Source organism: Struthio camelus, chromosome 5, assembly GCF_040807025.1.
Source record: "Struthio camelus isolate bStrCam1 chromosome 5, bStrCam1.hap1, whole genome shotgun sequence".
In the NCBI taxonomy this organism is placed as follows: Eukaryota; Metazoa; Chordata; class Aves; order Struthioniformes; family Struthionidae; genus Struthio; species Struthio camelus.
In genome coordinates this window covers 5,852,211-5,868,145 of record NC_090946.1, presented here as the reverse complement: position 1 = coordinate 5,868,145, position 15,935 = coordinate 5,852,211, and the positions used below count along the sequence as shown (strand labels likewise).

The 15,935-nt window shown below is 51.9% G+C and overlaps 1 protein-coding gene across 1 annotated transcript; it reads right to left on the bottom strand.

Annotated features, from left to right (window-relative positions):
• Positions 1-13,189: 13,189 nt before the first annotated feature.
• On the bottom strand, positions 13,190-15,380 carry LOC104149126 (olfactory receptor 8U9-like). The gene is made up of 2 exons (XM_068944050.1): positions 15,310-15,380; positions 13,190-14,138 (listed from the first exon to the last, which is right to left on the bottom strand). The coding sequence occupies exon 2, from the start codon at positions 14,117-14,119 to the stop codon at positions 13,190-13,192; it is 930 nt and encodes a 309-aa protein (XP_068800151.1). The 5' UTR covers positions 14,120-14,138; positions 15,310-15,380.
• Between the last annotated feature and the right edge of the window lie 555 nt (positions 15,381-15,935).

The window sequence follows — 15,935 nt, the reverse complement described above, 5'->3', positions numbered from 1 at the left end:
GACCGGTCCGGCTCCGCGTGCCTTTGGGTGCGGCCGTGCAGCCTCTGAACTTCGTTCTAGAGACCGGGGAGCCTCGGAGCGTTGTTCTAGGAAGCGGAGGATCCTCTGTGTGCTTTTTGGAGCAGCCGGGGAGCATCTAGTTTTGTTCTAGGAAGCCGGGTATCCTCCACGTGCCTTTGGGTGCGGCCAGGGAGCCTCCTCGTCCCTTTCGGTGCAGCCGGGGAGCCTGTGCATGTCGTTCTAGGAGACTGGGCAGCATCCGAGTGTCGCCTTCGAGTCAGGGGAGCATCCGCGTGTCGTTGTAGGAGACCGGGCAGCTTCCGAGGATCGTCGTAGGAGACCGGGCAGCCTCGGAGTGTCGTTGTAGGAGGCTGAGGAGCCTCCGACTGCCTTTGGGTGCGGCCAGGGAGCCTCCGAGTGTCGTTCTACAAGATGGGGGAGCGTCAGAGTGTCGTTCTGGTGAGTTGGGGATCCTCCGCGCGCCTTCGAGTGCGGCCGTGGAGCCTCCGCGTGCCTTTGGGTGCGGCCTGGACAGCTTCGTATCAGGCTCTGCGTGCTCGGACGGCCTTGTGGCAGGCTCTGCAGGCTTGGGCGAGCTTGGAGGGGCTCTGCGGTCTCATTGGGGCTCTTTTGGAGGTGGCCGAGGCCCTCCGTGTGCCCTCTGGGGTGCCGCACACTCCTGGGGGTGGTTTTTGGCCCCATCCCAGCCCCCTTGGTCTGTCTGTTGTGGTGCCCCTGAGTCATTTGGTGCCTTTTGGGGCACCTGCGACCCCTCGGGGTAGCTTTGGGGGGTGCCCAGACCCCATGTTGTGCTTTTGTGTCGTCCGTGACCCCTCGGTGTGCGTTTGTGCCCGCCGCAGGGCTCTTCAGGTGCCCCGTGGTGCTGCCCAGACCCGTCGCTGCCCCTCTGGGGACGCCCCAGAGCCCTCGTGGTGCCCGCTGGTGCTCCCCAGGGCATTCGGTGTGCCTCTGGGTGCTGCGCTGGCGTCTTGGGGGCCTTTGGGGGTGGCCCGGCCGTATGGGTGTGCTCTGGGAGGGCAGCCGGAGCCCTGGGTGTGCTTTGTGGTGTCCGCTGGGTGCCTTGGTGTGGGGTCGGTGGCTGCCTGGAGGCGTTTGTGGTGCCGTTAGGGTTGCCGGTGGCCCTTGGAAGGGGGTTGGGGCGCTCATCAGAGGCCTCGTGGGCCCTTTGGGGGTGTCCTGGGCCCTCGGGGGTGTCTTTTGGTGCTGGCCAGGGCTTGTGAGGTGCGTGTGGTTGCTCGCAGAGGCCTGGCTGTGCCTTGTGGTGCCTCTGCGGCCCCTGGTTGTGGCTCTCCTGGTGGCCCAGGGAGCTCGGTGGGCGTGTTGGTGCGTCGCGGGTGCCTGCCCGTGCCTTTTGGTGCGCCCAGGGCCCTCGGGGTGCGTGGAGGGGGGGCCCGCAGTGCCCTCAGGGTGTGTGGGGGTGCCGTGGAGATGTCTGGTGGGCCTCTTGGGGTGCTTAGAGGTGCTGAGGGTGCCTTTTGGTGTGCGCTGGGCCCCTTGGTGTGGCTTTTGGGGCAGCCCAGGGCTGTGGATGTGGCTTTTGGGGCACCACAGAGCCATGTCGTGTGCTTGTTGGTAGGTCCCAGGCGGGTTGTTGTGGCTTTTGGGGTGCCCCTGGCCCCGCGTTGGGCCTTTCGGAGAGGCCTGGCGCCCTCAGCAGTTTTCTCCTGCTGCCCCGGGCTCCTCGGTGGGCGTTTCGGAGCAGCCTGAGCCCCGAGTGGGGCTGTGGGTGCTCCCCGGTGCCCCCGTTGCGCGTTTGGGGCTGCCCTGGAGCCCGCGGTGTCACTTTTGGTGCCCCGCAGAGTGTTTGCCACGTCTTTCAGGGCTTTCCTGGCCTCTCGCTGTGCTGCTCGGGCCGCGCGGACCCCCCGGTGTTTCTTTTGGAGTGCCTCAGCCCCTCGGTGTGCCGTCCGGGGTGCCCGGGGCCCCTTGGTGTGCTTTTTGGGGGCCACTAGACCCCTTGGTGTGCTTTTCAGTGCCTTCTGGTCCCCTTGCTGTGCCTTTTGGTGCGCCCCAGAGCTCGGGATGCGGCTTTTGGGGCACCGCAGACCCATTTCTTGTCCTTTTAGGTACGTCCTGGACCTGTTGGTGTGTATTTTGGGGTGTCTTAGCCCCCTCGGAGTGCCTTTCCTTGCACCCCAGAGCAATGGGGGGGGGTGCCTTGTGTGGTGCTCTGCTTCCCCCAAGTGCCTTTCAGGGTGCCCCTGGACCCTCAGTGTGGCTTTTGGGGCACCCTACACCCCTAGGAGATGCCTTTTGGGGCACCCCAGAGCACTTGGGGTGCTCTTCAGGGTGCTCTAGCCACCTCGGGTGCTTTTCCTGGAGCCCCGCTGTAGCTCTTTGAGAGCTCTCTAGGCTTCGGTTTGCCTTTTGAAGCGTCTGAGATGTTTCTGCTCGCCTGTGGGGATGTGCTGGAGCCCTGGGGTTTGCTTTTTGGCTCCCCAGAGCCTTGGGGGTGGTTTGTTTGTTTGTTTGTTTGTGTTTTTTCCCCTTCCAGAGCACCTCGGAGCCCTCCGTTTGGTTCCTCGGCCCGCCGCTCGCTTCTCCGTGCGCCCCGGCTCCTCGGGTTGCCTTTCGGAGCGCCCTCGATGCTTGGATTGTCTTGTGGGGCACCCCAGAGCCCCCCCCCCCAACACTGCACCCTGCTGGCTTCACCCCAGCCAGGCGGGGAGGGGCTCGTGCAGCACCTGCAGGCAGGCAGGAGGCAGAGGAGTTTGGCAGCGATCCCCTTGCCCTGCCCAGCACCAGGAGGAGGAAGAGGAGGGAGCCGCGGTCCTGTGCCCGCGGAGCCCTCTCCGGCCGGGCAGCGCCCGGCAGCTCAGCCGTCAGCAGCCGGGCAGAGGACGGGCCACCAAGGGCTCTTGTCTTTCCCTTGCAGCCCGCCCGGCCCTGCGGCAGCGCCAGCGGAGTCAGCGAGACGGCCGGGCCCGGCCCCCAGCCCCCAGGGACCCGATCCCGGAGCCCAAGGGGGAGAGCAGCCTCCTCTCCAGGGAGAGCAGCGTTGCCGGCCCTGCCGGGCCCCCAGGCGGTGGAGAAAGCAGCCACGGCCGCTGCGGGGCCATCTAGGTCCCCGGGGCCCCGACCTTTCCGCGGCTGGACGTGGGCGTTCCTCGTGACAGCCAAGGTTTGGGCGTCAACTCGGCTGGGGGCACGTGGCCGAGCAGCGAGGGCGCCCCAGGCACAGCGAGGCCGCGGCGCTTTTTTGCCCCGAGCAGCTCCCTCGAGTGGGAGCGGCTCCAGTGGGGCCAGGCCTGCCCCTGCCCCCCGGGGGAGCCGGGCGGGTCGAGGCCGGCCCCCGACACCCACCCCTGCCCTTAAAGGCAGGCTTGGGAGACTGTCAGAGTCTTAAAGTCTCAGGGTGCTCTTCAAGTAGCTTGGAGGTCCTTAATTTCTTCCCAAGTCCCTCAGTGTAACTGGAAGACCAACCTCAGGGACTCAGCCCACCTGGGAGACCTCTCTTCTGCAGGGCTCCCAGGTCAGCTGAGTTCCTTACAAGTCCCTAGGGGCTGTCAGAGTCTTAAAGTCTCTGGGGGCTCTGAAGGGAACCAGGAGGCACTGAGGAAGACATTAAGGAGCTCCAAGTACCTGGAAGACCAACCTCAGGGAGTCCGCCCACCTGGGAGACCTTTCTTCTTCAGGTCTCCCAGTTGGGCTGAGTCCCTGAGGTGGTTCTTCCAGTAACTTGGAGAGCCCCCAGAGACTTGAAGACTCTGAAAGTCTCCCAGCCCTGCCTTTAAGGGCAGTGGTGGGCGTCGGGGGCAGGCCTGGACCCGATTGGCTCCCCCGGGGGGCAGGGGCCGGCCTGGCCCAATGGGGGCCCTGGAGGCCCCTGGGCTCCCTAGCCTAAGAGACTGGTGTGGGGACAGAAATTCAGCAAGGCTTTTTTGCCCCCACACAAGTCTCTTAGGCTAGGGAGCCCAGGGGCCTCCAGGGCCCCCATTGGCTCCCGGGGGGGGTGTGGCCCAATGGGGGCCAGGCCTGGCCCCCACGCCCCCCACTGCCCTTAAAGGCAAGGTTGAGAGGCTTTAAGGCTCTTCAAGTCTCTGGGGGCTCCTTCAGTTCCATGAAGAGCACCCAGAGACTTGAAGAGCCTTAAAGCCTCTCAACCTTGCCTTTAAGGGCAGCAGGGGCAGGCCTCAGCCCAGACCCCCCCACTCCCCAGCCTCAGGGCTTTGGTGGGGGCACAAAAACGCCCTGCCCAGCGGCTGCCCCCACACAAAGCCCTGAGGCCAAGGAGCGCTCGCTGCTCCCTCGTCGCCCCGGCCTTCCCCGCTGCCTCCCGGGCTGGAGCTGGGCTGCCAGGGCCCCTGCTCAAAGGAAGGGCCAACCTGGGGGCCAGGAGAAACAGCCCCTTGGGACAGGAGCTCTCACCTACTGCAGCGAGATGGCCCCGGCTGCCGGCTGCCCCCTCTCCGCTCCAGCGCTGCAGCCAGGAGCTCTTCCCCGAGCAGGGAGAACGCAGCCTTCGGCAAGCTGCGAGCAGGCGTGAACAGAGACCGCGCACAGAACACAGCACGTGGCACCTCGCCTCAGCTGGGGCTCGCGCCAAGTTTTATTGCCCAGAGCCCAAACACCTTCGCGCGGTGCCACCGTGCCCGAGTCCCACTTGGCGCTTCCTGGGGAGCAGGACGAGCTGGCAGGCGCAGGCCGCCTTCCTGCTGCGGCAGCTCCTGGAGGGGTGCGTGAAGGCCAAAGCCGGATTCTTGCTCCTTCGGGTGGTGAGGGGGGTCTCTGGGAAAGCAGGTCACTTCCTCAGTGCAGCTGGAGTCTGAAGCTGGGGCCCCAGAGAGCTGCGGGAGGGGTGGGCAAGAGACGAAAGAGCAGCTCTTGCCAGCAACCAGCACCTAGGAAAACAAAACAGAGCTCTTAAGAAAGAGCAGGACCAGGCACTTTCCCTCTCTCAACACTCGGGCCCGACCCCGCGTCCCCCCCCGGGGAGGGGGCGCTGGGGCTCTGCGCACTGCGGCTCTGCCTTCTGGCCTTCAGCGCATCCACAGAGCACGGCTCCTGCTGAAAACAGAGCAGAAACGCACACAACTAGTGGCCCCAAATATTAAAAAACAATACTACTACTAATAATGAAATAAATCAAAACCAGAGCCATAGCTTGTCTGGCACCTACCAGGCCTCAAAGGTCTCGGAAGGAGCCCGAGCGCCGCTGCTCTCTGCGCAGTGCCAGTGATGGGCAAAAAGCCTCTTCCTCCCATATGCAGCTCAGGCCACGCAGCTCAGGCCCATTTCTCCTCCTCCTTCGTGTGCAAGGCGACAACGCTGAACACCAAGAGGCCTGCCTTCAGGGAGAAGGCGCCGGCACAGTACAGAAATGCCAAGGGGACACAACGTTCCTACTGCGTGGGCTGCAGGGGACGCCCAGACACCTAGAAAAGGAGAGACCCTCTCTCGAGTCTGGCACTGCACCACAGCACAGCAACAGCATCTCTTGCACACAACTCACGCTCCCTCTCCTCTTTAGTGCCAATGGCTTCCCTAAAAAGGCAAGGGAGCTCCAACAACTCCAAAAAGCAAAGCCAAAGAGAAGCAAGTCCAAAGTCCTCCAGCCCCTCCTACGCTCCAGTACACTGCAGCCCAGCCAGAGCTGTCCCAGAGAGCCCCTTCCCCTGGCACGAGACATTCCCACCGGCCTTACCTGCGGAGAGGAGCCCCGGGGAGCGAAACCCAGTCGGTCATGACCTACTGGGAACTGAAACACTCCGCAGCCCTCCGGCAGCGGGAGCTGCACGCCCCAGTTGCCCCCTAAGAAAGACAAAGAAGCCATGTTGAAGTGACACAAAAAACAAGGGGAGAGAAGCTGTGCAAATCTCCTCTTTGCAACACCTCTTCCCTCTTACAAATACTGCCATGCCAAGAGGCAAGAACATGCAAATCCAAGCCTGCAGAGGGGAGAGAAATCTACTGTTACTCTTGAAGAAAGTCTGCACAGACGGATCAAGGCCAACAAACTCCAGCTCCGTATCGTCTCCATCAAAGGGGACCATCTTCCCCCCGAAAGGTTCTCAATCACGATGGTCTACTCCTGCAACAAACCCACAGTGCATTCACATTACAGAAGACTCACGTCTGGAAAATGGATATTAAAGACAAACGCCAAAGCATGATGCTATGGAAGGCAGACATTTCAAGGTGACAAGGGAGTTCTCCCAAGTTTCTTTTTCCAAAGCACATTAGCCATGTTTGCCCTCTTAGAAATGCAACTGAGCTCTCAATGAGCAAATCAGCACTCAGTGGCCACAAAGTATCCAGACATTGATCTTACAGAGACATGAAATAGCTCCAACTACACTTCTCAGCTCCCTAGGCAGCTGAAACCCCAAAATATCCTCTCCAGTAAAACATGTCTTGTAGTTATAAGCTTCAATGGCAATAAATCTCCAGGTTATCAGATTTCACTACTGCCACAGGCTTGCTGCAAGGTGGCACCCTCTGACCACTGCTAGCACGGTCCACAAGGAAGTGCAGCTTAGAAGCAAGTTGACTGCCAAGAATAACCCCGAACAGCATTCGCAGCCTTTTTCCTCCTACCTCCCTGGCTGCAATCAAACCCCTTCAAGGAGATTGCTTCCGTTCCAGCCTCAGCTGTATTCTAGCCTGGCATTTCTTCCAAAGCACCATTCACACCGCGCATTTTCCCAACAACAAAACACAGAAGGGAAGGAAGACTCCCAGGGCAACGTCTGAAAGCAGACGACAGCCTGCCACTTTCAAAGTCAGGAGATGAACCCCTTGGGAATGCCGGCACCTTGCCAAAACCGAGGGAGCTAAGGATGGCCCCAAAGAGGAGAAAAAGGAATGGAACGTACCTGAGCAACAGGCTTACCTGGGAAGAAGGAATAAGAGCTAGAAGAGCCCATCAGGAGAGCCAGCACCAGCGCGTTGTTGGGATCAGCCACCATCCTTCCAGGCAGAGGCACAGGCAACAGCATGAACCCGCCCCTCCCCCCACTCCAACCCACAGCAACATGCACGTGCCACTTCAACGCCACAAACTTTCTCGCTCTGGGAATTTAGCAACACACTGCCACAACATGCACGCTTAAACACATCTACCAGGCCCGAAAGAACAACGGGTGAATCTTTCTTCCGCGTACACAATCAAGCTTCAGGAATTTACAGTAAGAAACACTGCAAAGTCAACAACTCAGTTACTTGGGCAGCTTTTCCTTCTATTACGAGCTGAAATCCAGACAGAGTTCATAGCACAGAAAAACAGAAAAGCCTAAAACAACTGCAGGGCAGAGATGAACACCAGAAGACTTTCTTCACTGCCTGGGCCAAGAAAAAGATGTGGCACGAGCAAGAACTAGGACATTCGGTTCCACTGCATACGTATCAACAAGGTGAAACAAATCCCTTTACTTGCATCGGGTCTCAAAAGGTAACAGTCACAGCTGGCTACCCCTACGCACTCACCTTCCAGGACCACCAGGATTCTCGAGATGCTTCCCCAACAACAGCCGCTACTACTACACCCTCCCTGCCAAGCCCGCTTTGCAGCTCCCTTCCCCAACTTCCCCAACGCACTGCCTGCCTTCTGAAAACTAACGCACAGGCAAATGCTTCTACGCCCACTCTAGATAACCGTTAGGCTTTGGAATGGCGAACAAGAGTTTCCTTTTTAGGTGAACGTGTCTTCTTTACAGATGATTGAACGGCACTTGGAAAAGGGTTACGAAGTCCCTGAAAATGCAGGAACAAAATGCACTTTGGGTTTACTTATAATGACAAGCAGATTAAACAGGCTGATACAGAAGGAAATGTAAAACACCTTTGGAGAAAGAAAATATTGGTGCTCTTTAACTAGCCTCACCCTCAGGACTTGGACGAGTTGCTTCCCCACAGTCACTCACTTTACAGTAGCACAGCTGCCACCTACTGCTGAAACAGTTTCAGTTCAACGCCAGTTAGTAGAATATGTTCAGTTCAGACCTTAACCTAGCCTTGCATTTTAAAGTACTGACTGACACTAGAGCAAACTGACCCTAGGAGGAAAAAAAAAACCCCAACAAATGAATCTAGTAACTCTTATGAAAAGGAGGTGCTTCAAACGATGCCTCAACCAGACAGACTGTCCAAAAGCCTCAACAACATGTCAAGGCAGCACAGCACAGGACTGTGATGTGCAGCTCCATACTCATCTCTCAACAGTGACTGGGATTAAACATTCCCTTTGCCACGTTTCAAGCGTCACACTTCACATCTTCATTCCTAACCTGCCAGAAAGAAAACCAGATGCACTTCATGGGCAGCTGAAATTCCCCTCTCCCATCTTGGAGCCCCTCCAAACCATCACTATGCCCACCAGCACTGCTTGAGACATGGGAACAATTTCAAACTCCTTTGGGCAGCAGAAAGATCAACATCTGCAAGTTCACAAAGACACACCTGAGGGCACACCTCCCAAAGGGGCCCAGCAGCAGGATGTTTTGCCTGTAGTCCTCACAGCAGCACGCCTCAACACTGTTCGGTGACACTAGTTAAGACCTTCTTTGCAGCAAGCTGTGACAGCAGAGAACCCAAGGAACAACAACAGGAAAACAATGACCCAAGATTCATCTCCGAAGCACACAGCTAACTGCAAGGCACTTCTCCCTACCAAAACCAGAAGCTGCTTCACAAAATCCACTCCCTCCCTTCAAGCATGGGCCACACTCACAACATTCACACACAGACTTTGCCCTGCTCTGGCTCCCGTATAGCCCAGGGCTGCTGCTCTGTGACAGCTGCCCTTTCGTCATCCCGCTCTATCCCACCCTCACTGCCCAGTTCTCCCAGGGGGGCCCCTGGTGGCACAAAACACACTCGCATTTATGCAGCATGCTCAGAAGGATGCCATGTCCATCTCAACAGCGAACATCAACATCCAAAGCAAGTGCACCTCGCACACGTGCTCAGCACCCTGTTAGCCAAACCGCCCGCGTTCACAACCTCCCGCGGCTTAATTCCCATCAACCTCGCTCAGGCAATTTTCTTGTCTTATCCCAAGTCTGTCGCTCAGGTCCTCCTGGAGGGTCACAACAAGCAGCTGAACACACAGAGCACCATAAGGCTCCCTTTCACAAAATTACAGGCAGCGCTTTCAGGGTCGCGATGACACACAACACGTTCTCTTTTCCTCTCTAGGCCGCAATTCCTACAGCGCAGCTACAAAACGCAAAGCTGAACGGCTCTGGCCTACAGACCAACGAGGCAGCACGTCCTTCTGTCAGCAGCTTTCTTGCACTACCTCCAAAAAGGGATAATAAGCTACTCGCTCCCTGCAGGAGGTAAACAGGCCAAGGTACCTCTTACACTAAGTACCAGACGCATACCAACTTGCTCGTGACGCTACCTCATCTGACATGACGCTACTGCACCTCGCAAGCATTTGTACTCACCAGTGTCCGAGGCGACAGCTATGAGGACACTGCCACCACTGTCAGTGAAAGCAGTGATAGTCTCCACAGTGGTCTTTCTGCCCAAATCTGAATGCGCAGACCAGAAATCCACCCCTCTCCCATCTGCTGCAGCCTGCATCTCAGAAATAAGCCCAAGCACCCACAACAACCACACACCTAATCCCTTTGCTCACGGCCACGAGAACCAGCCTTACAGCAAAGGCCTGCAGGCAAGCGCGCGTCATCTTCGCTCTACCCACTGCATCTTGCAGAGCAGCCACCAAGTATAACATGGGCAAAGAGTTATCTCTTAGCTCCCTAGCTTAATCATATCGTTTTTATGGACTTTTTTTTGGTGAGAAATCAAAATCCTAATTAAAATGTACATAGAAGCTCCTCTTCTTCTGTCTAGAAGGAATTAATTTCACCAGACTTGAACCATCCAAAAATTAGGCACCTAGCCTAAGCTAGTTATCAATCTACAGTCAATGGAGAGAAAGAGGTATCCTTAGAGAATGACTTATTTCAAGCGATGATTGGCGCATTATTTATGACACACCTGGAAGCCAGTAAAACTGTGTCTGAGTAATATACATGACAAATGTTCTGTAAATCCATAAGTTGTATCTCTGAGCAACACTAAACCTCCCATATAGTACAGTACTTGTACCAAGACCAGAGAGGGAAAATCTAGGGTGGAATTCAGCTCATCTGACTATAGAGGCAAGATTCAGTTAGACTTGAATATCTCAATATTGGTGCACAAATGAAGCTTCTACAGATGAGTTAGGTATATAATTCTCATTACAGTCAACAGAAATGTAATTCATGTAAGCAGTGCAGTTGAGGGGGCAATTCAGTAAGCGTTCACTCCTATCAACTTCGGAGTGACCTGATATGCTTCTGAGGTTCCACGTGTTATACTGGCGCTCTCTCTGTTATGTGTAAGAAGAGCCTAGGTAGTCATCTCACGTAGCTTATTACACGGGTGTATAGGTGCATATACCACAGACAGGCAAAATTGGTTTTGCTACCAAAGCTAGGCACAAAGGACTGCAAAAAGCAAAGCAGAGCTTAGATCTTAACTAGGAGCACAGGCCATCTTTGAATAATATTTTATTAGCATCCCACAAATTACTTTTAACATAAAAAAGCTAAAATCAAACCCTATGAAGTCTGAGACTGGAATATGGGTGAGGTAACTCTTTACTTTGTCTAACTAAATATCCCTGCTCCTTCTGAGGGATGAGATATGCCTTATTCCTCTCTGCTCCAATACGTGCACTTTCTTGAGGAGGTTTGCATTTCCTGCCTCAACAGGACAGGTAAGAAGGTACAAGCATGTGTTCTTGATTACACGTGGTTTCCCCAAAAGTCCAGGCTACCTCTGAGAGCAATGCATGGAGTCGGGAGAACTTTGCTCATCAGTTCTATTGTGAGGCTTGCAGTTAGAGAAAAGAAGAAACCCTGAAATCTGCAAGAGCAGCGGAAGTCTAAAATTCTTGGCAACGTCTTCATAACGAAGTGCTGTATCTGACCATGGCTAGGAAGGTACCTCTACTATGCATATCTCTCTGGGCTGGTACTCTTGGCCAGTGGAGTAGCCATATCACTCCATGCTGGTCAAAACATTCCTATCCGTACAGTACCAGGGCAGTAACTGACTCCAGTTCAGCACAATGGTTTCAAGAAAAGACCATTTCCAATATTAAAAGTAAGGTTACAGATACCAGCAACTCTTGCTGCTATTCTAGTCAAAGAGACAAGAATATGTTTTATTAGCTTAACAGTGTACTCGTTGCATTAAGAATTTCTCATCTTCTAAAATGGTAGAGGAGTTTTCCTTCAAAGCTTCTGCAAAAGCTTAACTTCTGATTAAATAAAGTGCAAGAAATACAGACACCTTGCATAGGAAAAAGATTACTACTTACAGTTGCAGGAATTAGTTTTTATAGGAAGCATTGCTAAGGTCTTACCTTTTAAAAAGCTATAGATACAGTAAACCCTTCTTTAAAAAGACACTTTAAAAGTGTCCAGTATTCAGTCATTCATCTTTTCCTAAGACAGGTGTCAAATATATATATGATGAATTTCTTTGAGATCTCGCTCTCTCTCCAAGTTGCTTAGAAACTGGAAACTGAAAGAGTTCCTTAGATTGAGCACATAAGGCCTCTATGGTACAGGCAAAAAATCTGTGCGTTTATCATCCTTCTCAAAGGATGCAGTTAGTTAATACACTTGTGTGCAAGACAGCACAAGAGAGACTATTCCTTCAATCATAAAGTTCTACAAATGAAAGAGGCATTGGAAAGCTAGACCAAGCACAGCAAGATCTTACGTAGCTTAACATCGTAATATTGAACATCACCCAGAGTCTCTGTGAGCCTCTCTCAAGTATGAATAGTCAGTGCCTGGGACAACAGCCTTGTGACTTACAGGCAACTGGTGAAAATTTAGATATTTCAGGGTTAAGATGAGAGGAAAGTGTTTACAGAATTCCATTATCCTTCTACATATCATATAACAACAACAACAAACATCCTTGATGGGTCATAGGAGAGGTTCATCCAGTACAGCATGCTCCTTCTGACAGCAGACAAAGACACAAGAACAGGGTCAGCGTACAGTTACATTCCTCAACTATTCATCCTGTCCCTCAGCCATTTGCAGCTGAGGAAGTCACTGAGTTGAAGTAACTGTCCTCTCACCAAGGTAGGCCTGAGCAAGGAGAAATTATAACGCAAGAATAAAAATACGGGCTGCATGTGGACCTGTAAAAACAACAAATTTTGAAGAATTGCATTATTGTCAGCAGAACAGTTGCAGAGATGGTGGACACAGGATGGCAGGAAGTTTAGCGCATCTTGATAAAGCGCCAGTACTGTTATTTCTAACCTTCCCCGAGTCTTGAAACAATCGCTCTGTAAATGGATATTGAATCCCTGAAGGAGGGGGTACAAAGGCAGCTAGATAATTTTCTTACACATCTCACTTTTTGGTGCTGCGGGCTACAGAAATTGCTACATCCTGCCTCAGTGGGCTATCTACATTCATGAGTATGCTTGATGTTTTAAGCAACAGGTTAAGAGTCCAAATCACGATAACGGGTCCTGATTTGTGAGGTGCTGTACAAAGCCTGAGCTGTAACAACTGTCACCAATGACTGCTGTAATTTAACCCTCCACAAGCAAATGAAAATTCTCATTTGTCCCAGACTCCTCTGTTTCAAAGTTGAAAGTCTGTGCACCACCTTCCTCCTGTGTCTCTACTTTTAATAGTATTTTTCAGTTCAGTGCTGCTGTACTGGGTTTCACAAGAGCATTTAGGAGAACCTTTCTAGGAAAACATTTTCCGACTAGTCTGCTAGAGTCTCCTCTGAAGCTTAGCAATCTGGAAGTCAGTGCCCAGCATAATCCAGGCTTTCTCTGTGGTTGTTGAACAGAGAAATGAACACCCAGAGTGTGAATCCATCTGAAAGAAGGTTCTTTCAAGAAAGAAGCAGGATGATTCAAGCTCTATAGAGGGGCTGACCACAGTTCATTGACCATTGATGGAGCAGGAGATTGGATTCATCTTGCCTAACCTCACTTATATACAAGTTCCATGTTCAATCCACGCAGTCATCTGACCTCCCCCTATAGTTGAAGGAGAGAAGTTAAGAAGAAATTATCCCCTATACACTGTCATACCAATTTCTTTGCAACTGGGAGTTTTATAGTGGCAATAAAAAAAAAAAAATGCTTTCCTGGTCACAAACCTCCTTCATTAATATGCTGCATTTATTGCAGTCTCCGAACTGCTCTTTTCACAGCAACCTTCACCTCCCTGTTCCTCAGGCTGTAGATCAAGGGGTTCAGCATGGGAGTCATGACTGTGTAAAACAGTGTGGCCACTTTGTCCTTGGCCAATGCATAGGTGGAGCTGGGGCGCAGGTACATGAACAAAATCGCCCCATAAAACACAGTGACAACCAATAGGTGGGGGGCACAGGTGGAGAAGGCTTTTCTCCTGCCCTCTGGAGAGCAGATCCTCAGGATGGCAGGAAGGATATAAATATAGGAGACAAAGATGATTGTCATTGTGCTGAGACAATTTATGCTGACAAGAGCAAAGACAACAACCTTGTAGGTGTGGGTGTCAGAGCAGGAAAGAGCTATGAGTGGGGGAATATCGCAGAAGTAGTGATTGATCATATTGGACTGACAGAAGGAAAAAGTAAAGATGAAAGTGGCATGCGTCACTGCATGCAACATGCTGACTGCATAGGAACCAACTACGAGCCATCCACATGTCTGCCTGCACATGATGACAGGGTACAGGAGGGGCTTACAGATGGCCACATACCTGTCATATGCCATGACAGCCAGCAAAAGGCACTCGGCGATCCCAAAGACAACAAAGCAGCACAGCTGGGCTGCGCACCCTGAGAAACCAATGGTTTTCTCCTCTTCCAAGATGTGGATCAGCATTTTGGGGATGATTACAGAGGAATAGCAAATGTCAACAAAAGCCAGGTGGCTGAGGAAATAATACATGGGAATGTGAAGGTGAAGATCCATCCTGATTAATACAATCATGCCAAAGTTTCCCAAGAGCGTGGCAGCGTACATCGCCAAGAAAACTAAGAAAAGAGGGACCTGCAGATCCGGGCAGTCTGTCAGCCCTGAGAGAATGAACTCTGTCACTTCAGTGTAGTTTGCAGGGATCATTTTCTGTAACACATTTGACCTGCAGGGGACAGATTAAAAAAAAAAAAAAAAAAAAAAAACAGAGAACAGCAGGGTTAGAAGCGGGGTGGAAGAAACTGAGCTTTATAATCCTGCAGCTTCAGTCATCTGACTTTGGCATTTCAGTAGCCAGTTTCCTCTATATCGCTGAAGGGAAACAAAACGTTTCCTACGGGTAGATCATAAAACATCAGACTCTGAATCATTCTTGGAAGGCCTCTGTCTGATGACTTTAGAAGGAGCCTAAAACCCAAACCTAGTTGTCAAACCAAACAGCGAGAATACCCATCTGGGTTTAATTCAGCATTTCATCTCTTGCATAGCTTTCTGTTTGTGCATTCCTGGCAACATTTAGCACAGGTAAAAAAAATCAATACACTGGGCATTTTTCAGTGATAACTCCCCCCCAGTTAAAATACTTAATGTGTGCTGGTTTTTCCTTGGTAATGTCAGGCACATTTTTAAAAGAATTAGGGAGGCGGGAATCAATATTTTTGAAAAATAAAGCAACACGAAGCATTTTGACTTGCAGAAATACTTTTCCTGTTGATTTTCATTTTCCCCATGCAAATCAAAGCAAAAAAAAAAGCATACATATTTTCTTTTTAAGCTGACATGAATACACAGTTTTCACTATATACTGCTTTGACTACTCTATAGAAAAAGAAGTCATGGTAGCACAGTAATGACTGGGAAACTAACTTGGATGTATTGCTAAAGCCATAAAAGAATAAATGTGAGGAGTGGAGCAGGGCAGACAGGGAAAATAATGCAGCCTATGCTGTACAGTCTGTGCACAGCAAACTAGCTTAACGTGGCTCCTGTTGCCTTGGCTGCCAGGATCATCCCTTGCCATTACTGTTGATCAGCCATGGCAGCTGTGAGGAGATTGAACATCTACACATCTCCCTGTTCTATGTCCTCTGTAATTTCAAGCAGAAGAGTCCTTTCCCTGGGTTAGATTCCTTCTGTCATTCCCAGCCCCATTGCTATAAATGAGATATCTTAAACCTCCAGCCCTTTCTTTCAACTATCTTAATGCCTTCAAGTTCATAAGGAGAAAAAAAAAAAAGACAAGGCATGCTTATCTTAGCTACATGATGCCTCTTCATGTCCCATCAGTTCAGACCAAGAAGGCTGAGGACTGACCAGAATACAAAATACCTTCTCACCTTGGAAGTGACTTCTTCCTTAAAACTCTGGCATTCAGGGTCTGCAGCCAGCATAGACAGGTCAATGTAGCACTTTCAGGACCCGCGATAGGCTTGGCTGCTCCTCCAGAGCATATGACCATGGCTAAAATTCCCCTTCAAACAAACTTTGGGCATGTTTTTCAGTACTTCAGTTCCTTTAATGAAGCACCGAGGACAATTTGTTCCCGCAGCTTCCAGAGCGCAGACAAGACCTCTTTGTAGTTTTTAGTATTCAGACCGTGCTTATATTAATTTGTGACCTTGGAGGTATTCAACTCCATGGAGAACAGAAGCTTGAAAATAAGCAAAGTCCGCCTGGGATAGAAATTTCTTAATCTATAGACTCATTAATGAGGCCCAGGAACAATTTGTTATGAATGTCTGGATTTAAGCAGACATCCTCCCCCATCTCCAATACTGAAGAGAGAGAATGGACAAAACATGGGCATTTACGTCTACACTTATAAATGATTCACCAAAAGCAAAACCAACTTTTTTCCACAGTTATCTACAGTTACTAAGTTTCTGAAGTATCTTTTAGCGTCACAAGCAGGCTAGCTTTCAGCAGTGCAACGATATGAAAACCTGCCAGCTGACCTTCAGCA

Coding starts and splice junctions, on each gene's coding strand:
- LOC104149126 (XM_068944050.1), bottom strand. CDS start 14,119: ATGATCCCTGCAAACTACACTGAAGTGACAGAGTTCATTCTCTCAGGG.